Source organism: Melanerpes formicivorus, unplaced genomic scaffold (assembly GCF_026170545.1).
Source record: "Melanerpes formicivorus ecotype bairdi unplaced genomic scaffold, bMelFor1.0.p_v2 SCAF_9, whole genome shotgun sequence".
NCBI classification, from domain to species: domain Eukaryota; kingdom Metazoa; phylum Chordata; class Aves; order Piciformes; family Picidae; genus Melanerpes; species Melanerpes formicivorus.
The window spans coordinates 17,451,341-17,474,572 of record NW_027142361.1 but is presented as its reverse complement, the minus strand read 5'-3'; the positions used below and the strand labels follow the sequence as shown (position 1 = coordinate 17,474,572).

Sequence of the window (23,232 nt, the reverse complement as noted above, 5' to 3'; positions counted from 1 at the left end):
CAAATCTGTCCCTGTCCACTTCTTGCTCATTCAACTTTCCTCTGCACAGCTCTGTAGCTTGGGACTTGAATACAGGGCAATTCCTTGCACCCCAAAGGTACTGCAAGTTATTTATTACATAGACATACAGCACTGCTCCTAGATCTGAAAGAACCAGATATTTTCCACCAAAAGACACTTTTTTCCCTGTATGGAAATCAAATTCAGAGTTCTGCAGTTTCTTTTGACATTGGCAGTTGCAAGGGCTTGCTTCTTGCCAACCCCATGTATGCACCTGCTTCTTCCCCTGGCTAGCACATCCCACATCTCAGCTGTTGAGGCTCAGAGCCTCATCTCTGGTCCCCATGTTCCTTTTGCCCTTCCCCACAGCAGGTCTCAGGATCTGCCACTGATGCAGCCCAGGTACATTGTTACTCCATTACTGTACTAAGCCATCCATACAGATGAAGGACAAGATGATCGTTAAAGGTCCCTCCCAACCTTTATTTAATTAGAATAAACCAAACCAGGTTGGAAGAGACCTTCAAGATCATCGTGTCTGTGACTGTTTGAGGCTGTCCCCTTAAGAAAGGGAATATTGTAGTCGGATGTTTGTAAATGAAAGACGGATCTAAACTAATTTCATTGGTAGACTGGGGGGAAGCACCTTTTGAACTGGGAGTGCAGCAGAGAATCCTGGGCATTCCCTTTGCAGCTCGCAGTTTTCTGGGCTTTCGGTCAGGCTTGACCTTGGAGCAGATAAGACACTCTCTAACATTCTAACACATAACCGCTTTTAATTAATTTTCTCTTTTTCTCTCTTTCTAACCCTCTCTGGGGAAAGGGGGAGAGAAGGGGGAGCAGGGGTGGGGAACCCCCCTCAGCAGAGGAGGGAACCCTCATTTCTGTGTGACTTTGTTGTATATTTCAGTATATATTGTAAATACTGTACATTCTGTATGTATATTTCCCTGCGTTCCCAAAACTGCTTTGTAAATATACAGCACACACTCCTTTGCTAATCCGGCTGTGAGTTTTTTTTCTTTCCCTTTCAACTTGTTTTTTTCCTTCCCTCTATTCACTGGGGGGGGGGGGGGAAGGGCCTGGCCTTTCCCCCAACCCTACGACAGTGTCCAACCCATCAACCAATCCAACCCACCCAAACAGCTAACCCATGGCACCAAGTACCCCAGCAAGTCTCCTCCTGAACACTTCCAAAGACGGTGACTCCACCACCTCCTTGGGCAGCACATTCCAATGGGCAATCACTCTTTCTGTACAGAACTTCTTCCTAACATCCAACCTGAACCTCCACTGGTGCAGACTGAGACTGTGTCCTCTTGTTCTGGTTCTGGCTGCCTGGGAGAAGAGACCATCATCCGCCTGTCCACAACCTCCCTTCAGGTAGTTGTAGAGAATGATAAGGTCACCCCTGAGTCTCCTCTTCTCCAGGCTAAGCAACCCCAGCTCCCTCAGTCTCTCCTCATAGGGCTTGTGTTCCAAGCCCCTCACCAACTTCGTTGCCCTTCTCTGGACTCATTCCAGCAAGTCAACATCCTTCCTAAACTGAGGGGCCCAGAACTGGACACAGGACTCGAGGTGTGGCCTAACCAGTGCAGTGTACAGGGGCAGAATGACCTCACTGCTCCTGCTGACCACACTGTTCCTGATGCAGGCCAGGATGCCATTGGCGCTCTTGGCTGCCTGGGCACACTGCAGGCTCACGTTCAGCCTACCATCGACCAGTACCCCCAGGTCCCTCTCTGCCTGGCTGCTCTCCAGCCACTCTGACCCCAGCCTGTAGCTCTGCATGGGGTTGTTGTGGCCAATGTGCAGTACCTGGCACTTGGATGTGTTAAATCTCATGCAGTTGGACTCTGCCCATCTATCCAGCCTGTCCACGAGGAATTAGTTCGGGACCAGCTGAACCACTTGGACACTCACAAGTCCAGGGGACCGGATGGGATCCATCCTAGGGTGCTGAGAGAGCTGGCAGATGTGCTGGCCAGGACACTGTCCATCATTTTCCTCCAGTCCTGGCTCACCGGTGAGGTCCCAGATGACTGGAAACTGGCCAATGTGGTCCCCATCCACGAGAAGAGTCGGATGGAGGAACCTGGAAACTACAGGCCAGTCAGCCTGACTTCAGTGCCAGGGAAAGCGATGGAGCAGATTATCCTGGCAGCAATAACTGAGCACCTGAAGGACGGCCAAGAGCTCAGGTCTAGCCAACATGGATTTAGGAGGGGCAGGTCCTGCCTCTCCAACCTGATCTCCTTCTATGATCAGGTGACTCGTCTGGTGGATGTGGGGAGGCCTGTGGATGTGGTCTAACTGGGGTCCGATTGGCTGGAGAGCTCCCAAATAGAGAGGCACCTGGGGGTGCTGATTGACAGACGCCTAAACATGAGCCAGCAGTGTGCCCAGGTGGCCAAGAGGGCCAATGGCATCCTGGCCTGCATTAGGAATAGTGTGGCCAGTAGGAGCAGGGAGGTCATTGTGCCCCTGTACTCTGCTTTGGTTAGGCCGCATCTTAAGTACTGTGTCCAGTTCTGGGCCCCTCAGTTTAAGAAGGACATCGAAACACTTGAGCGTGTCCAGAGAAGGGCAACAAGGCTGGTGAGAGGCCTTGAACACAAGCCCTATGAGGAGAGGCTGAGGGAGCTGGGATTGTTTAGCCTGGAGAAGAGGAGGCTCAGGGGTGACCTCATTGCCCTCTACAACTACCTGAAAGGTGGTTGTAGCCAGGAAGGGGTTGGCCTCTTCTCCCAGGCAAGCAGCACCAGAACAAGGGGACACAGTCTCAAGCTGCACCAGGGGAGGTTTAGACTCGAGGTGAGGAGGAAGTTCTTCACCGAGCGAGTCATTCGTCATTGGAATGGAGTGACTAGGGAGGTGGTTGACTCACCGTCCCTGGAGGCGTTCAAGAGGAGATTGGACGTGGCACTTGGTGCCATGGTCTAGTCATAGGGTCTGTGTTTATAGGTTCGACTCGATGATCCTCGAGGTCCTTTCCAACCTAAGTTATACTGTGATACAGATCATCAATAAAGATGTTAAAGAGCATGGGGCCCAGCACTGATCCTTGGGGCACACCACTAGTGACTGGCCGCCAGCTGGATGTGGCACCATTCACCACCACTCTCTGGGCTCGGCCATCCAGCCAGTTCCTAACCCATCGCAGTGTGCTCCCGTCCAAGCCATGGGCTGACAGCTTGGCCAGCAGTTTGCTATGGGGGACGGTGTCAAAGGCCTTGCTGAGGTCCAGGTAGACTACATCCACAGGCCTCCCCACATCCACCAGGCGGGTCACCTGATCATAGAAGGCAGGCAGGACCTGCCCTTCCTAAATCCATGCTGGCTAGGCCTGATCCCGTGGCCATTCTGTAAGTGCTGTGTGATTGCACTCAGGATGACCTGTTCCATAATCTTGTCTGGCAAGAGGTCAGGCTGACAGGCCTATAATTCCCTGGCTCATCCAACTGGCCTTTCTTGTGGATGGGCACAATGTTGGCCAGCTTCCAGTCCTCTGGGATCTCTCCAGTGAGCCAGGACTGCTGGAAAATGATGGATAGTGGCTTGGCCAGCTCGTCTGCCAGCTCTCTCAGCACCCTAGGATGAATCCCATCTGGTCCCATGGACTTGTGGGGATCCAAGCTGCTAAGGAGAGTTCCAACCACCTCCTCATGGAATATAGGGAAACTGTGCAGCTCCCTGGCTCCTTCTGCCAGCTCTGCAGGCCAGCTGTCAGGAAGATGTTCTGTCCTGCTAGTAAAAATTGAGGCAAAGAAGGTGTTAAGTATCTCTGCCTTTTCCTCATCCCTTGATACAACATTGCCCTCCATGTCAACCAAGGAGTGGAGGTTGTCCTTTCCCTTCCTCTTGCTATTAATATATTTATAGAAGGACTTTTTGTTGTCCTTCACAGTAGAGGCCAGTTTAAGCTCCAAATGTGCTTTTGCCTCCCTAATTTTCTTCCTACATGATTTGACAACATCCTTAAACATTCCGTGGGTTGCCTCCCCTCTTTTCCAAAGGTGATACACCCTCTTTTTTTCCCTTAGCTCCATTAAAAGTTCATTACCCATCCAGGCTGGCCGTCTGCCCCAGTGGCTCATCTTCCAGCACATTGGCACAGCCTGTCCCTGAGTCTTCAACAGTTCTTCCTTGAAGCAGGTCCAGCTCTCCTGGACCCCTTTATTATTAAGGGCTTTATCCCAAGGAACCCTCTGAATTAGTTCCTTGAGTAACCTGAAGTCTGCCCTCCGGAAGTCCAGAGTGGAGGTCTTCTTGCTACCCCTCTTAGCTTGACCAAAACCCGAGAATTCAATTATCTCGTGGTCACTGGACCCCAAACACCCTCCAACCACCACATCACCCATCAGCCCTTCCCTGTTGGTGAAGAGGAGGTCAAGCATAGCCTTGCCCCTGGTAGGCTCTCGCAGCACCTGGGATAAGAAACTGTCCTCCATGCATTCTACGAACCTGCTAGACTGTCTCCTCTCTGCTGTGTTGAGATCCCAGCAGATGTCAGGCAGGTTGAAGTCGCCCATGAGAACAAGGTCCGGAGATCTTGAGACAGCCCTAAGCTGCCTATAGAATGCTTCGTCAACATCTTCCTCCTGGTTGGGTGGTCTATAACAGACTCCAACCAGGGTGTCTGCCCTGCTGGTCTTCCCTCTAATTCTTATCCACAAGCATTCAACCCGATCGTCCCTAATCTCCATCTCAATGGCATCTAGTGCCATCCTGATGTACAGGGCCACCCCTCCACCCCTTTTTCCTTGCCTGTGTCTCCTGAAGAGCTTGCAGCCGTCAATTGCAGCGCTCCAGTCATGTGAATGATGGCAACTACATCATAACTTTCCTGCTGCAACAAGGCTTCCAGCTCCTCTTGTTTGTTACCCGTGCTTCGTGCATTAGTGTACATGCACTTCAGCTGGGCTGCCGGTTTCACCTCTGACTCTAGCTTGTCGCCCCCAGACTCTTGCCTGAGGGGACTATTTTCAGCCCCTTCCCCCTTTGAAACTAGTTACAAGCCCTGTCGATGAGACCTGCCAATTCCCTTCCCAGGATCTTTTTGCCTTTGGGGGACAGGCCATTCTCATATACTGTGACCTTTCCCCTTCTCTGGGACAGATGTACTCCATCTGTTGCCAGCTGGCCTGGTGCAGTAGAAAGTTTCCCAAGATCAAAAAACCCAAAATTCTTTTGACTGCACCAGCCTCTAAGCCACTTGTTAACTATAGCTGCTGACCTGTTTCTTATGGTATTCCCTCCTGCAACTAAGGGTATTGATGAAAAAATTATTTGTGCCCCTGACCCCTCAATCAGGTCTCCCAGGGCCCTGAAGTCATCTTTGATAGCCCTGGGAGTTCTGATTGCAACATCATCATTCCCCAACTGCATAACTAGTAAAGGGTAGTAGTCAGAGGGCTGCACCAGTCTAGGCAGCCTACTAGTAACATCATTAACTTAGCCTCCTGGCAGACAACAGAGTTCCCTATGAGATGGGTCTGGCTGACATATGGGGCCCTCTGTTCCCCTCAGAAGGGAATCACCAATAACAATTACCCTCCTCTTTTTTTTGAGGGAACAGGTCCTGATGCCAGCAGAAGGCTGTTTAACCTTAGGCTGCTTTGCCTCAGGGAGAACCCCAGATGGTGTGTCGTCCGGCATCAGGACCACCTCACCCTCAATCTCCAGTGCTCCATATCTGTTTTCCAAGAGCAGCGGGGAAGGTGAGGGGAGGCAAGGAGGTTTAACTTTGCGTCTTTTGCGAGGAACCTGCGTCCATTCCCCTCTGCTTTTTGAATAACCAGCCTCTGCTGGGGGAGCCTGCAGAGCCTGCTTACTCCGATTCAACTCTTTCCTCTTCTGATTCACCTCTTTCCTCCTTTGGTCCATCTCCTTCCTCCTCTGGTTCGTCTCTTTCCTACATTCCCTTACATTTCTAATGCTGGCAACCTTATCCTTCAGTCTGGCCACCATATTAAGCAGATAGTCAACCTGCTCACACCTTATACAAGAGTTGCCCCCACAACCCTGCATCTCAAGAGCCAGGCTCCAGCATTCTCTACAGCCAGATACCTGGACAGCTACCTGCTTGTGTTCTACCTCAGTCTGGGTCGACACTGATTTTTTTAGGTTGATTTTGCTGCGAGTTACAACCATGGCTGTCCCTGGCCACAGCACCTACTGCCAACAACAACCACAACAACAACAAAAAAAAAAAACAAACAACAACAAGAACAAAAAAAAAATTAGAAAAAGTGGGGCGGCGCGTGAGAGTACAAGAGAATACGTCCTGCCCGACGAAGAGACCTCGCGCGAGCCGCAGCTGACCCTTTTAAATTCAGCCGCTCCTGCCGCTGGGATCACGAGTCTGACCACGTGAAAGGACGGCTGCTCCTTCCTCGCGGCAAAACTCGGCAGCGATGGCGATTCCCGCAGCCTGAAAAGGAGAGCAGCGGCTGGTCCCCGGCGGTTGCTGGTCTTGGTGCTGTCCCGAGCGAGCTGCCCGACTGTGGCCGGTTGACGTTGCCCCCTTAAGAAAGGGAATATGGTGGACGGAAGTTGGTAAACGGAAGGAATAGTCTAAACTAATTTCATTGGTAAAGTGGGAGGAAGCACCTTCGGAACTGGGAGTGAACTGGACATTTCCAGCACTTCTCTGTCAGTCTTGCTTCCGCCTCTTCTTCGTGCAGCAGCTCTGTCTTGTGCTGGGCTTTCTGCCAAGGCCTCGGCCTTGAAGACAGATAAAGGCCGGTATATTAACTCCCTTCCAATTAACACAAACTGCTTCTAACATTTTTTTTTTTCTCTCTTTTCTCTCTCTTTCTATCCCACTCTGGGGAAAAGGGGGGGAGAGAGGGGAGAGCGGAGGTGGGGAACCCTCTCTGCCGAGGGGGTCACTCTCATTTCTGTGTTACTCTGTTGTATATCTTTGTATATATTGTAGATATTGTAAATTTGTAAATATTCCCCTGCAAACCCTACATTGCTTTGTAAATATAGCTCCACTGCTTTGCTAATTCAGCTTGCGAGTTTTTTTTTCCTTTCCCTTCAATTTTTTTTTCCCTTTTACTTTACAAGGGGGAAGGGAGGAGGCTTCTTGGCCTTACCCCTTCCAAACCCACCACACCGACGATGAGACTAAACCTGAACTATTCTACAGACTCCCAGTGTGATTTAAGCACCCAGTCTGAATGTGGACTTCAGTGGGATGGATGCCTAGAAGCTGCAATGTGTGACAGAGCTCAAGAGACATGGGCTCTTTAAAACATGAGGTTTGAAAAACCGAGAAGAGAGCACTCATACTATCAGACATACATTCTCCTTCAGAAAGGACCCCGGCAGAAGCTAATTGTGCTCCAGCTGTTCCCTGGCACTCAGCCATGAGCCCAATGTTCCCATCTGACATCCAAAACCAGACAGGAGGACATTTCATCCTCTTGAACCAAGAAGGTTTCTCTTGAACATAGAATTGTTTTCGTTGGAAAAGACCTTTAAGATCATCGAGTCCAACCATTATCTAACGCTATCAGTTCTGGTGCTGAAGCATGTCCCTTAGCACCACATCTATACATCTTCTAAACCCCTCCAGGGATGGTGATTCAACCACCTCCCTGGGAAGCCTATTCCAGTGTTTGATAACCATTTCAGTGAAGAATTTTCTTCTAATACTCAATCTAAAATTCCCCTGGTGCAACCTGAACCCATTTCCCCTTGCCTGATGGCTAACAAGCAACAGGACATCCCCCACTGAACACCAACCCCAGCAAGTGGCTCAAAGGCGACATGCAGCAACTTGTGTGTGTTGAAGTCCCCCCAAAAGCTAACACAATAGATATGCATATAAGAGCAGATTAAAAGCAAGCCATCAACTTCCACCAACAGAAACATATTTTTCTTTCACAAATAACAGCCATTAGCAACAGCAAGGAGAACAATCCCCACTCTTCAGCTCTAAAGGAGTACACAGTTTCCCAGCAGACATAATGTGAAGATTTTGCAGAATTCAGGCATTCAACAGGACTAATGTGAAAGATTATTTTACAATTATCCAAGCAATTTTCTCTGCTCATTGTCCCCGGACCATAAGGGTTTTTAAATGTGAGCTGAAGGATTTATTCATCACAATAATAATAAAACAAAATATGAAATCAATTAATCTCTTTGCATAAAGCATAAAGCTCACATGGTTATTAAGCTCAGCAGCATCCTGTCACATAAACCACACACAGTTTGCCTACTTAAGTACCATCTCCCCCTTTAATTTTCCCCTTCCCTAATTGGCAAGGCATTATCCTTCCATTTGTCCTCCAAACACAACCAGATTCACACAACACAATGTTACTTCTTGTCACTGGCTCTATGCCCACACCTGGAGATTTATATTTACTGTGGACTGTTAACAATGACCAGCACAGAAAGTTCCACTAGGATGAAAGAGAACTCCTGAAGTAAATAAATACATTCAGAAGTAATAGTTTAGGGAAAATGAACTCCTTACAAGCTGTAAATCAACTCAGACCTAAGCAAAAGCCAATTACAACCTTTGGAGCATGAAAGCTGTCATAGTAATACTGGCCTTGGTGCCCTTTTTTGCCCCTCTTTTCTTCTCTGCCATCCCTTGCAATGTAAAGTGATAAATGGCTCTTAAGGCCCTTGCAGGAGCTCCATCTTCAGTGGGCCTCTCTTTTATCTTTATAAAAGATTTATCCCCTGAAGTGCAGAAACAGTCACTACTTAGGTATTTATAAGGTGCCAACTGTCCTCACGGTGTGACACTTAAAGGAGGCTAGGCAGAGATCTGCAATAAGCACGAATCTCTAGCTTTAAGCCTCCAGAGTCATATTAGGCTGCACAGAAGCAATTACTGTTTCACAAGTGCTGAACAGCTGGCACCTCTGCAGATCCTGTGTTTACACACTTCAGGCTCTCCTGCACAACAGCTCTTGTATTCCGTAACCCAAAGGCCACAGCAATTCATCCTGCCTAGGTTCACTCATCCACAGAGCACTTCCATGCACCTCTGAACATCAGCCTCCCTTCAAAGCTGGGGGAGAGAAACAGGCAGTTCTAGAGCAGGAGCCAAGGTGTTCTCATGCAAACAACTAAAATGGGTGGGAGGAGTCAGACTTGTTTTTCTCTGCTGATAGAGCATCCAGATCACGTACAAACATCTATAACCAGGAGAGATGAATGCTGTCCTAGATTGCTTAAACTGAGCTGTCATCCTACAGAAGAGCCACACCTAACTTTAATACATAAACCCCACCAGGAAGCAAGACCATAGTAGCTACATATTTCTTACCATGATTGGGACGCCAATGTCTGGCCACAAGAGATCCTCAGAGGGAAGCTTGGGAGAGTTCCACACTACCACAACCTTATTTAAGTATGGCAGACCATTGAGCCTTTCTAGGGAGTTCATCAACACTTCTTCCCGCTCATAAGTCAACATCACTACTGTGAACTGCTCCCGGGGGACATTGCCACCCAAAGCAGCCTGGAATTCCTTCCCAGAGCCACCTGCTCCTCCACCAATTGGTCGAAAGCCAGTCCCAGACCCCAGGAATTTTGCCTCTGATGGCAAAATAGGGTCAAAGGGAGTGTAGGGGAAGAGGTGGAAAGGCCCCGGAGCAGAATTCCAATTCCTGTAGATGTCCATTGCAGTGAGGGTGAAATTGCGGAGATATTTGGGAGATGCATAGGGTGGTTCTGTTTCCACAGGCCCCAAGTCCAGGTCACCATTGTCTGCCATATTGGGGTCTGTACCAGCAGCTTTACCAGACCGGTGGGGAATCTCCACAGCAGTTTCTTCTCGGATGGGAGCAGCCGGGATTTGGATTCGAGTCCTTATGATAGCTAACACTGTGCTGAACACGTTGTCAGAGGTGGAGAAGTAGGTCTCCCACAAGAAGCGGCCCTGCCTCCTCATGGCAAGGAGATCGTTGTCAGAAATGCTTCTCAGAAGAAAGTGCACTTCTGTGATACGTGGCTTTGGTATGATTAAGGCTGCCTCGTTCCACCGGATCACATCATTATAGGGTAGCTGAACTTGCTCTCCGAGAACCACCGGGATGGCTCCAACTTCCAGAGCCTCGAACAGTCTCATGGCACACCCAGCAGAGATCACCAAATGGGTGTCCCCTGGGGTGATTATCAGTGCAAAAGTAGATAGCTTCAGTAGCTCTAGTCTGTCGTCCCTTTCTCCACACAGAGCCCACTCAGTGGGCAGACTTGCCTTAGGCTGGTTCTTACATGTGAACTCCACCAAAACAAAGTCCAACTTGCTATCCTGAACAGCCTTCAAGGTGGTAATGACGCGATCATCATAGTCAGCTGGGGCATTGCCTTCTATTTCCTCTTCGAAAGAGTGAACCTCCTGCAAGCTAGATCTGAGAGACTCGATCTTCTCTCCCTGGAAACTGAAGAGATATTTACGCTTGACTGGCACCTGGGGTGGGATTTCTAGGAAATTGGGTTCAGACATAGCGTGGACCAGAGGTGACACTACAATATCAAACCCTGGTCGGTACTGTGCATCATAAAAGGTGGACTGGGCAATCATGGCACGCCCTGTGCTGATGTTGTAAATGAAGTTCTGAGTTTCTGATTTCCTTGATAAATTGATGATGAGATGGTTATGTCCATCAGTCCTCCAATATGGCAAAGAGTGCAACTGTTGCTCTAGTTCAGTAGGTTTTGGCATCACAGGCTCTTGCATTTCTCCCACTAGAATTATATACACACAAGCAATATTTGCATTTTCAGTAACATAAACATTAGTTCTGACAGTCGCCTCGAAGGCTTGTTTAATTAAAGGGTCTAAGGAACTACCAAAAGGATAATCGTCACTGTTGTAGACATAGACTGGAAAGCCAGATGTCAACGGGCAGCGAGAGTAGTCAAAGCAGTTGTGTAGCCTGCAGTTCTGGATGGATTTTGGCAGTGGGAAGGTCATATCGTCTTTGTCTGGCAGCAGCCGGATGGGCAAAGAGAGCTTGGGTTGATTCTGAGCCATCAGCTCTTTGTAGGAATGCTCAGTCTGGCTGATGACATTCTTCAGCTGCAGGAGGTCCTGCTTGGCATTTTCAATGCTCTTTTTGCAGGCCTCAATCTTCAAGTTGAGCTTGGCAATCTCACTGTTGAGCTCCTGCCGCTTGGCCTCTAGCTGGAGCAGCTCCTCGCTGACCGACTCCCGGATGCGGCACAGGTCTTGCACATGCTTTACCTTGCACAGCTCACTGCCGGTCCGAGGGCCGAAGATGCGCTTGCCAGCATCTTCTGCATCATCGATGGTGGTTAAGTAGTAGTGGGCAATGAGGGGAAAGAAGACGAGGATAATGAAGAGGGTGAAACTAAGCCAGGTGAGACGAATCCGACTGGACCATCTCAACACCCACGGCTGGCCTCCATTCCCCACTCCCCCATTCCGCAACATCGTATATCCAGTCATGAGTTCCAAAGTTGCTGTGTGCCCAATCACGTTGGATCAGTAGCCATAACCATAGGAGCTTTTTGAGTAAGTCTCTCGAAAAAAGAAGTTATTGTGCCTGCTTAACGAGAAGCCAATAGAAGGGGAATTTCATCTTCTTGTGCCAATGGCTTTTCTACAGTTGTGTTGCTGCAGGTGCAGCTTTTGATCCCAGTACACTCAATCACTGACCTCCTCACCCACCTGCGGCCCACCCTTGGTCTGCGGGCAACCTTTGCTGGAAGTGTCACAGCGTTGTCATGGTGATTTGAAGCCTCAACCAGCTGAAGAAAAACACAATGGGATCAAGCCAAATTCTATTGCTGCTGCTCTTGACATCCTGCATTACCATCCAATGAATATGCAGAGGCACCAGCCATTGTGGAGAAGGAGCCAGGAGAGACTCGAATGAGTGTCAGTCTCTCTCATCACTGCTGCACAGCTGATGCTCTGCCATTCCTACAAGAGAACAATCACATATTCAGATAATGTGAATAAAACAACCCCCGAGTGACCTAAGACACAGCTAGTTTTTAAAAGCAACTGTCCTTTCTGCACAAGAGTAGCCTTGGTACATGCCTGACACCTCCAGGGTTAATACCAGCAAACCTGGGAAAGCGGTGGGACTCCTTAGATGCGGGCACATGGCTGTCTGCAGGCACTCTGCTTTTCATTTAGGCTGCATGCTTCAGTGGTCAGACCAGGAAAATCACAGTGCCTGGGTCTGGCTCCTTATCTCTGCCTCTGCTGCTATCTTGCTGGGTAACTTTGCAGAAGCTGCTGAACATCTGCAGGCCTCTGTCTTCCTGTGTACAGAATGGAGATGCCACTGTACACTGTACACCTGCCCCCTCTGCCTACCTTTGCATGTTGGGGTGCTGGTATGCAGCAGTGCTGTGAATTTGTACTGCATAACTGAGTGTAATCACTGTTGTTCTGGGCTAGTGACTAGAGCTGATGAAGAGTTTTTAGATTGTTTTGCCTTCACTTCCTGATGGAAAATTTTGATTCACTGCAAGAGGAAGTTTAAAGAGGACTATGATTACCTTTGCTGGATGGCTGCATACAAGAGAGAATTACCAGTCAAAACTGGATAAGTCACAGAATCACAGAATTATTGAGCTTGGAATAGACCAGCCTATGTCCAGCCTATGACCTAACACCACCACATCAACTAGACCACGTCATTAAGCACCACATCCAATCTTTCCTTAAATACCTCCAGGGACGGTGACTCTGCCACCCCACTGGGCAGTACATTCCAGCATCTAATTACTCTTTCCATGAGGAAGTGCTTCCTAACATCCAACCTTAACCATGGTATCAAGGTAGTGAATGCCTATGTAGCACAGGCAAAAAATATCAAGGACATGGCTAACTCATGTATGAGTCTTTATGACCTCAGATTTAAATTTAGGCCACAGGAATATACTGCCGTTAGAAACTCCCTTCCCTTTTTTTATAAGCATCCTCTGAGGTACATGACTTTCTGGAATATTCTTTCATATACTGGACTTCTCAGATCCCTGATGAATGTAGTTCTGGGCTTAGCTTTGAGTCTTGCAGAGCCTCAGGAGAAGCTTATTCATTTCTGCTTCAATTTTAAATTAGAGGAAAGTCATCTGCGCCGGTGATGGTCATTTTTCACTAAATCTATTTAATACTCCTCTCATCTAATCATCAAGAATTAGCAGAAAGAAGGTGAGGAAGCAAAGCTCAGCTGAAACAGAGATCTGGAAACAGACCAAAGTGAAACAGAAGTTCACCTTCAAGGAATAGAGAGAAGGTAGGAATAATTTTGAAGTGTGGTTCGCAAGTGCGGGGCAGAAAAAGTAAAAGGAAAATTTGATTCTAACCAGAAAAAATTATAATGAAAGGTGGGGGAGGGGGGAGGGAAGTGAAGTAAAGCACAATTCCTAGGCCTATATGCTGTGAGGAACTTAATGCCCCATGATTAAATGGGAATCTACCCCAAGCTAACCCCCAACTGATGCATAACAATAAGAATACTCAAAATTAAGGCAGATTCCTGATGTTGTCTGGCAAACAGCAGTGGTGTAAATCTCAGAAAGCCAAGGGGATGAAAGGGCTAAAAAGTCACCAGAAGGTTAAATCAGCTTTCTTGGATACTGGCAGCACAGTTGCTGTGGGCAGATGCAGGAGGCTTTGGCTCTGCTGGCAGGACATTTTAATACTGTTCTCTGTACACCAACATGCATTTGCCCAGGCTGGGAGAGAGGCTGGTGATGAATGTAAACCCCCAGTGCTGCTGCACAGGGCTGTCAGTCAGGCACAGCGAGCTCTGGCAATGGCAGCTCACTCGCGTCATGCCTCTGGGACTGCTGCTATAAAACAGAAGGGTTTTAGCACGCACCAGTGTACAAAGCAGGCATAAAACAGTAATAAAAAAGCTTTTAAAGTCTATTTTTTTTCCTTTTTTTTTTTTATGCTCTCCCCAGGAAATAAAGCTCATTTTGTCCCTGTCTGTGTGCATACACTGCTTGGTCATTCCCACCTGCTTGAAACTAGTCTTATAGGGACAGCATCATAGTATCATAGTATCAGTCAGGGTTGGAAGGCACCACAAGGATCATCTAGTTCCAACCCCCCTGCCATGGGCAGGGACACCCCACACTAGATCAGGCTGCCCAGAGCCTCATCCAGTATGGTCTCAAACACCTCCAGGGACGGGGCCCCAACCACCTCCCTGGACAACCCATTCCAGGGTTTCACCACTCTCATGGTGAAGAACCTCCTCCTCACATCCAGCCTGAATCTCCCCACCTCCAGCTTCATTCCATTCCCCCTAGTCCTATCACTACCTGAGATCCTGAGAAGTCCTTCCCCAGCCTTCCTGTAGGCCCTCTTCAGATACTGGAAGGCCACAATTAGGTCACCTCAGAGCCTTCTCTTCTGCAGACTGAACAGCCCCAACTCCTTCAGTCTGTCCTCATAGGAGAGGTGCTCCAGCCCTCTGATCATCCTTGTGGCCCTTCTCTGGACACGTTCCAGCACCTCCATATTTCTCTTGTAATAGGGGCTCCAGAACTGGACACAGTACTCCAGGTGGGGTCTCACCAGAGCTGAGTAGAGGGGGAGGATCACCTCCCTCGACCTGCTGGCCACACTTCTCCTGATGCAGCCCAGGATCTGATTGGTTTTGCGGGCTGCAAGTGCACATTGAGAGCTCATGTTGAGCTTTACGTCCACCAGCACCCCCAAGTCTCTCTCCTCAAGGCTGCTTTCTAGCCAGTCACTGCCCAGCCTGTATTTGTGCCTGGGATGGCCTCGACCCAGATGCAGGACCCTGCACTTGCTCTTATTGAACTTCATGAGGTTGGCTTGTGCCCACCTCTCCAGCCTGTCAAGGTCCCTCTGGATGGCCTCCCTTCCCCCCAGCGTGTCTGCTGCACCACACAGCTTGGTGTCATCAGCAAACTTGCTGAGGGTGCACTCAATGCCACTGTCCATGTCACCCACAAAGATGTTGAACAAGACAGGTGCCAGGACTGATCCCTGAGGGACTCCGCTTGTCACTGGCCTCCACTGGGACATGGACCCATTGACAGCCACTCTTTGGGTGCGGCCATCAAGCCAGTTCCTTATCCATCTAGTGGTCCACCCATCAAACCCATGTGTCACCAGTTTGGAGACCAGGATGTGGTGCGGGACAGTGTCGAAGGCTTTGCTCAGGTCCAGGTAAATGACATCAGTTGCTCGCCCCTCATCTATTAATTTTGTCACCTGCTCATAGAAGGCCACCAGGTTGGTCAGGCAGGATTTGCCCTTGGCAAAGCCATGCTGACTGTTCCAAATCACCTCTTCACTATTCTTCTGACCCAGTAGTGACTCCAGGAGGATCTGCTCCATGATCTTTCCAGGCACAGAGGTGAGACGGACTGGCCTGTAGTTCACTGGTTCCTCCTTCTTACCCTTTTTGAAAGTGGGAGTAATGTTTCCCCTTTTCCAGTCTGTGGGGACTTCCCTAGACTGCCATGACTTTTGAAATATAATAGAGAGGGGTTTAGCAACCTCATCTGCCAGTTCTCTCAGTACCCGTGGGTGTATCCTGTCGGGTCCCATGGACTTGAACACTTTCAGGTTCTCCAGGTGATCACAAACCTGATCTTCACTTAAAATGGGCAGTTCTTCCTCCCCGTCCCTGGCATTGTCTTCCATAACATCAGGAGTGTGGCTAGAGGCCCTTGCAGTGAAGACTGAGGTAAAGAAGTGTCGTAGTTTGGGCTGGGTGCCCTCTGCTACAGGGGTGTTTCCTGTGTCCAGAAGTCCAGCCCAGTGGGTGGACACAGGAAATTAGGTTATTTCCTACCATGATCCCTTGCACCACCATAAGTTTCACGGCGGGGTCTGGCACTTCCTCTTTCCTTCCTCTCCGCCACCCGGTAACTGGGGAAGAGATCTCCTGGCCATGGGCCTGGCTAGGCCCAAGGCCTCGGGGGAATGGGCAGTCTCACATCTGGCCACCTGAGACTAGCCTAGCAGTGGGGGGGGGGGGGGAAGGAGGAGCCCTGGGGGTTTTGGGTGCACCCTCAGGTGGGGATGGGATCTTTCTGGGTCTGTTTTGGGGTTCTTCTTCTTGTCACTGTGTTTCTAGTTCTTTGCATGCACTCACTGTTCTATTTAAACTTTCCATCACTTTTGCAATCCCTTTGTCTGAGTCGTTGTTCCCACCCGTGGTGGGGAGGGGCGTCTACCCCAACCCATTACAAGAAGTTATTGAGTACCTCAGCCTTTTCCTCATCACTTGTGACCATGTCACCAGTTTCTTTTCTGAGGGGGCCCACACCTTTCCTAGTCTTCTTCTTCTCATTAATATACCTGTAGAAGTTCTTAGTGTTCCCTTTAATCTCCCTGGCTAGATTCAATTTGAACTCTGCTTTGGCTTTCCTAAGCAGGACTCTTGCTGCTCGGGGAGCTTCCTTATATACCCCCTGTTCTACCTGTCCTTCTCTCCACTTCCTGTAGAGTTTCCTTTTAAGTAATAGTGTGTCCAGTAGCTCCTTGCTCATCCAGGCAGGCCTCCTAGCATTCTTACCTGCTTTTCTCTTTGTTGGTATGCAGAGCTCCTGGACACAGAGGAGGTGGTCCTTGAATACTGACCAGCTGTCCTGGGTCCCTCTTCCCTCCAGGGCTTTGTCCCACGACACTTTGGCTAGCAGATCCCTGAAGCGATCAAAATCTGCACGCCTAAAGTCTAGGGTCGTAAGCTTCTGGAATACTTCCTCCTGATTGCCCTGAGGATATTAAATTCAACTGCTTCATGGTCACTGCAGCCAAGGCCGTCTATGAGCCTCACATTGCTTACCAGCCCTTCCCTGTTGGTGAGAACAAGGTCCAGCATAGCACCATTTCTTGTTGGTTCCTCTACCATTTGGAGGAGGAAGTTGTCTTCTATGCAGTCCAGGAACATCCTGGATTGCTGGTGCCTTGCTGTGTTGTCCCTCCAGCAGATGTCCGGGTGGTTGAAATCACCCATGAGGACCAGGGCTTGTGACCTGGAAGCCGCTTCTATTTGCCTATGGAGGGCCTCATCTGCTTGGATCTGCTGGTCAGGTGGCCTGTAGGAGACCCCCACAGTAATATCTCCTTTCCTTGTCTCGCCTTTAATTTTAACCCATACACTCTCAACCAGCTCATCATCCCTCCCCAGTAAAGATCCTTGAATTGCTCTGAGGTTTCTGGAAAATGCTGGCCAGGAAATGAGAGCTGTCCTGTTAACTCTTCTTTCCAGGGAAAAGGCAAAGTCCATGGGACCCGACAGGATACACCCACGGGTACTGAGAGAACTGGCAGATGAGGTTGCTAAACCCCTCTCTATTATATTTCAAAAGTCATGGCAATCTGGGGAAGTCCCCACAGACTGGAAAAGGGGAAACATTGCCCCCATCTTCAAAAAGGTTAAGAAGGAGGAACCAGGGAACTACAGGCCAGTCAGTCTCACCTCTGTGCCTGGAAAGATCATGGAGCAGATCCTCCTGGAGTCACTACTCGCTCAAAAGAATAGTGAAGAGGTGATTTGGAACAGTCAGCATGGCTTTGCCAAGGGCAAATCCTGCCTGACCAACCTGGTGGCCTTCTATGAGCAGGTGACAAAATTAATAGATGAGGGGCGAGCAACTGATGTCATTTACCTGGACCTGAGCAAAGCCTTCGACACTGTCCCGCACCACATCCTGGTCTCCAAACTGGTGACACATGGGTTTGATGGGTGGACCACTAGATGGATAAGGAACTGGCTTGATGGCCGCACCCAAAGAGTGGCTGTCAATGGGTCCATGTCCCAGTGGAGGCCAGTGACAAGCGGAGTCCCTCAGGGATCAGTCCTGGCACCTGTCTTGTTCAACATCTTTGTGGGTGACATGGACAGTGGCATTGAGTGCACCCTCAGCAAGTTTGCTGATGACACCAAGCTGTGTGGTGTGGCAATGCCAGTGACAAGCAGTGTGAGCAATCTGGCAGTGCAGGCCTAGAGCCTGACATGATGGTAGGCCATGCTCAGCATAAATGCAGAGTCAGCTAGCAGTGTAGCAAAACAGTGCTGTGCCTGCAGCATGTAACTAAAACAAGACACTGGTAGCTATAAACATGGACAGTTGTCTTGGGACAACAGGACTTGCACCTGCATCAACAACCTCGTTGTGTCATTAGTAGTTGGACCAATAATCTGTAATAGTGCAATGTGTGGTCACTCATAGGGAACCAATGGAGCTTTGCCAACAGGGCACTCCGAGTTTATATAAGTTGTAGCAGTTGCCTTGCTACGCACTTCTGCCTTTCCTGTCTCCTGTTTCTTCTACACTTTACCATGCTATACTTGCACTACAGGCCTGCTCCATAGGCCTGCACCTCAGGCCTGCACCATCGGCCTGCAACACTGGAACAATAAAGGAACAATACTCGATCACATTGGTCAGTCGTATTGATTCCTATCTCCGTCATCTACAGTGTGGTGCAGGAGACACGCTGGAGGGAAGGGAGGCCATCCAGAGGGACCTTGACAGGCTGGAGAGATGGGCACAAGCCAACCTCATGAGGTTCAATAAGAGCAAGTGCAGGGTCCTGCATCTGGGTCGAGGCAATCCCAGGCACAAATACAGGCTGGGCAGTAACTGGCTGGAAAGCAGCCCTGAGGAGAGAGACTTGGGGGTGCTGGTGGACATAAAGCTCAACATGAGCTCTCAGTGTGCACTTGCAGCCCGCAAAGCCAATCAGATCCTGGGCTGCATCAGGAGAAGTGTGGCTAGCAGGTCAAGGGAGGTGATCCTCCCCCTCTACTCAGCTCTGGTGAGACTCCACCTGGAGTACTGTGTCCAGTTCTGGAGCACTGTGTCCAGTTCTGGAGCCCCTATTACAAGAGGTATGTGGAGGTGCTGGAACGCATCCAGAGAAGGGCCACAAGAATGATCAGAGGGCTGGAGCACCTCTCCTATGAGGACAGAATGAAGGAGTTGGGGCTGTTCAGTCTGCAGAAGAGAAGGCTCCAAGGTGACCTAATTGTGGCCTTCCAGTATCTGAAGGGGGCCTACAGGAAGGCTGGGGAAGGACTTCTCAGGATCTCAGGTAGTGATAGGACTAGGGGGAATGGAATGAAGCTGGAGGTGGGGAGATTCAGGCTAGATGTGAGGAGGAGGTTCTTCACCATGAGAGTGGTGAAGCCTGGAATGGGTTGTCCAGGGATGTGGTCAAGGCCCTGTCCCTGGAGGTGTTTAAGAGCAGGCTGGATGAGGCTCTGGCCAGCCTGATCTAGTGTGGGGTGTCCCTGCCCATGGCAGGGAGGTTGGAACTAGATGATCCTTGTGGTCCCTTCCAACCCTGAATGATACTATGATACTATGAAAGCATGTGCTCACTTGAACACCAGTGAATGTAAAAACCAGTTTAACTTCAAGGCACACTTGGGAAAACAAGCTCTGTTTTTTGTTGTTGCTGTTTGGGGGTGCCATGGAGTAAGTGCAGTCAAACCTGCAAGGTCTTGAGACAACACAGGAACAAGTGCTCATAAACGTGGCCAAGAAAAAAATGAGAAGGTGCATGAACATGTTGCATCAGGCTGGCCAGAGAAAACTGCAGCCCCATAAGCAGTAAAAGCAATCCTAAAGGTTAACAGCTAAGACTACATCTAAATCTTGATCCTTTATAGTTTTGCCCATTTATAAGCCCTAAACAGTAATGAAATGGTAAATTGGACTCCTTAAAGTGGCAGCTGGGGACCCTGGAAAGATAAATCCATTGCTCCACACATGATCCTCTGCAGCTGTTCTGCCACCTAATCCTTCCAGTGGCTCCTCTAGTCCTTCCATTCACTTGGCACAGAACGTTTAGTCTCCTGACCTGAAAACATAGGCTGTGCATTAAAAAAATCTGTATACTCAGAAACCTGAAGCTGACAAAGTGACTCTGCCACTAGCTTGGTAAAGACCACAAGGGGAAGACCAGAGCAGGCTGGGGAGGTATTTAAAATGTAACATGTGTGGCTTGGGAACAGTTAAAAGTATTGACTCAGTATGAAATATGTGCTGGCGATAAAGCAAGCACTTTAGACACACTCTCAGCCTCTTCTTAATTACTAAGATTTTACTCCTCATCAACCTGATGGAGTCTGACACTGTTATTAGGACTTTAAAAAACATAAGCAAAGTAAAAATCCATTCTTGTGGTTTCACCACAAGAGACTTCAGTGTTGTATTTAAGAGCAATAAGCAGTCCTGGGGAAAAAAAGCTGATTTCCATAGCACCCCAAAAAAGATGTTTGGGAGGAGAAGAAATGGGCTGGGCTCTCCAGCCAACCCATTCCTCTTGTTCTTGAGTACTAATTATTCCTTTAAACTGACCAAGCCCCACACTGAAACTCTCCTGGACATTGTAGCACAATGTTGCTGCCCGACAGACGTAATTACACACACACCCCCACATCCCCCCTGAAAAAGAGGCAGCAAGAGCTCTTGGGAAATCAGAAGCTCAATAACTATCAGAGCCTCTTCCCAAATGCCAACCTGACTGTTTTTTTGGGCTAACAGGTGTACACACTGCAGATTCTTCTTCCACAGCAAAAGGCTGCAAGATGAAATTGCTGCTCACACTGTCATATCTTAGTGCAAATCTTGGGCTGCATTCCCAGCTTTCCTCAACTCCACAGTGGGCACTCCTCATGTTGGTGACATTATGGGAATACCCAAGGATCTCCTTCATTTTGATTTCCAGTAGAAAAAGTCAGGTCAGCCTGATCTATGGATGCTTGTGAAGTCTTCACTCGGCAAATGTTTGCCACCGAGATCCTTCTGCAATCACCTGAACACACCTATTCCTCTCTGCTTACACCTCCTTTTGTCCACCTCCCTATAAAATCATGAAAATATTGTTCCTATCTCAGCATATTTGTGAACAGAACCTGGAAATTTAAACTTCTGGTCCTCCAGAGCTCAGCACAGCGATAAATAACCATTAGGTAGAACACAGTGACACAGACTGCACTGAACCTTGCAGGAGGAAAATCCACAGGGACACTGCATCTGCTAAATTAGAGCTCCCAGACTCTGCCTGTATGCATCCATACTTTTCCTAACAGTCTTTCATCATCTAATGATAGGTCTGCAGTGTTATCACTGCTGTTACACTTCCAGAAGCTTTCTGCTGTGCTGGCCCTCTCCATGCGAAGCGCTGCACCCACCTCTGTCATGCAGGCTCCTTCTGGATGAATAGCGAAGGATGTCAGGGAGTGCTCGTTAGTGGCTCCTGTGCTTTATCTGTCCAGTCTTCAACAGGCAGTTTCTATTGCCAAGAAGTCTCTTTTTCACCAGCACTAAAAATGAAAGAAAAAAAAAAATTTAAAAAAAAAATCACTTCTTTTTCAAAAGGAGAAGCAAAATATTCTGCAAAGCAAAGAAAATACAGTTTATTTCCCTTTTCAGAGTGGGGTTTCTGGTGGAAAAGAAACCACAAAATAGTCTGTCAGCAATGATAACTTTCTGCCCCTGTGGGATAACTGTCTAGCTTACCATAGGATTTAGTGAGCTTTGGGACCAAGATCATTCACAATCAGCAGGTGTTTGTGTTCAATGAAGATCCATGAAGCTGGCCTGCTAAATGGCTAAAGAAGGGAGTCTCATGGAGATAATACGGCCCGGCTTTGCCTAAAAATTATGAAGCAAGGCTGAAATAATACAAATACCCAACTTCAGAACAGGTTTGGAAGGCCAAAGTTTCCCAGTGAAGACCTTTGCCTAATTAACTGCAATTTTAAAATTAAACACACAGCCAAACTGTGTACAAGCTAAACACATACAGTGAGTTCTCAACTCTCCACCCAAGTCATGCTAAACACCACCTAGAAGGCAGAGACAGCTAGGGCTAGGGCATAAAACCCATGAGAGTAACATCTCTCAGGGGCAGCAGCTGTGACAGGTGCATAGGTACCATCACCAACAGCTGTACAGAAGGGCCAGCAGCAGAGGTGCAGTGTGGCCAGCACCAATGGGTGTACAGAAGGGCGAGCAGCAGTAGTTGGGAGAGACAGCGATGAAGAGAGTCAGTGGTGCTGTGCTCCTATTACTCCACTGTTGGAGAAAATGGTGAGGAAAGCCTGCAGCAGTCAATATGATTGATATGCAAGCTTCACTTTTATTGTTCAAACGCACGGCTTATAAAGCATCTCAGCTAAATATGCACAAGTGTCATCATTCTATTGGCTATTAGTCCAGGGTTACATTATAATATCCAGCCTACTTGCAGTTAGGTCTACGTGCAATTTCACAAGCTCCTCTCTAATTAGTTCTTTGTTTCACTTATACTCTGTTTCACATGCTGCTATCTTGTAAGCAGCTGCAAGCACAGCCACAAAGCTATGGTGACCTTGCTGCATCAGCACACCAGCTAACTGTGAGCAGTAAACAAGAAGATAGAGTCTGGCCTACACACTTTGTTCAAGCAGCTGTTCCATAGAACCATGTCCCTTAGATTCAAGCCATTCCTCAACAATTCCCCCGTTTTTCTTTTGTACAAGAAAAGCTTGAGATGTTACCTCATTTACACTTCACATAACACATCCATATGCAATACGCAAAGCAAACAAATTAAAGCTAAGCTATATAGCAAAAGCAAAAGTTCTGTAGCGCAGCATGTCTAACATACTGATGTAACCCATACAAGGCACAAAGCTTAAGTTGAACTACTTACAATGTTCTAACAGAGCTAGCATAATTTACATGGTCAAAGATAACAGACATTGTAAAAAAAAAAATTTAGATCTTAATAGTTCTGATTCTTACATTTCACTCCTCTTATGGACAAAAAAGACTTGATTATGCCTGAACACATTGCATACAAAGATTAAGACATAAATGCAATCCTTAACACTGTTTTACAATCTGCTTTAGGGGTATGTTAGATCTTTATTTTCTCTAGGATGGTCAAAAATCATAAATTGTTTAATGGTAGCAAGATTTCTTTAATCTGTAAAGGTAGATCTGGCCAGACTCTAGCTTCACAGACAGAAAACTTGCAGGCAAACGGCAAGAGCAAAAGAGCTTCATTGCTTTGCCCAATATAAAATTACACATAATAGCGTTTTTCCTCATCCTAATAATACTAATCTCTTATTGGTACCATTAAAAACTTTTTTTGCTATGGGGTATTCTCTCTTCCCCCCCCCCCTTTTTTTTTTTTATATATATATATATAATCCTTAAAGCTATTATGAATACAAAGAAAGCACAAAAAAATTTCATTCTATAATATACTTGAACACAAGC

General features: G+C 48.1%; 1 protein-coding gene across 7 annotated transcripts in view; it reads right to left on the bottom strand.

Annotated features, from left to right (window-relative positions):
- The window catches only part of EXTL3 (exostosin like glycosyltransferase 3), a 370,010-nt gene that overhangs the window by 66,054 nt on the left and 280,724 nt on the right, over positions 1 to 23,232 (bottom strand). For all 7 annotated transcript variants that reach the window (XM_068143184.1, XM_068143181.1, XM_068143183.1 and 4 more), the window contains 2 exons: positions 21,153 to 21,284; positions 9,299 to 11,923 (listed from right to left, as the gene is read on the bottom strand). In XM_068143184.1, coding sequence (XP_067999285.1) covers positions 9,299 to 11,446 — 2,148 coding nt within the window. In that variant the 5' untranslated portion in view covers positions 11,447 to 11,923; positions 21,153 to 21,284. The remainder of the gene's footprint in view (positions 1 to 9,298; positions 11,924 to 21,152; positions 21,285 to 23,232) is intronic.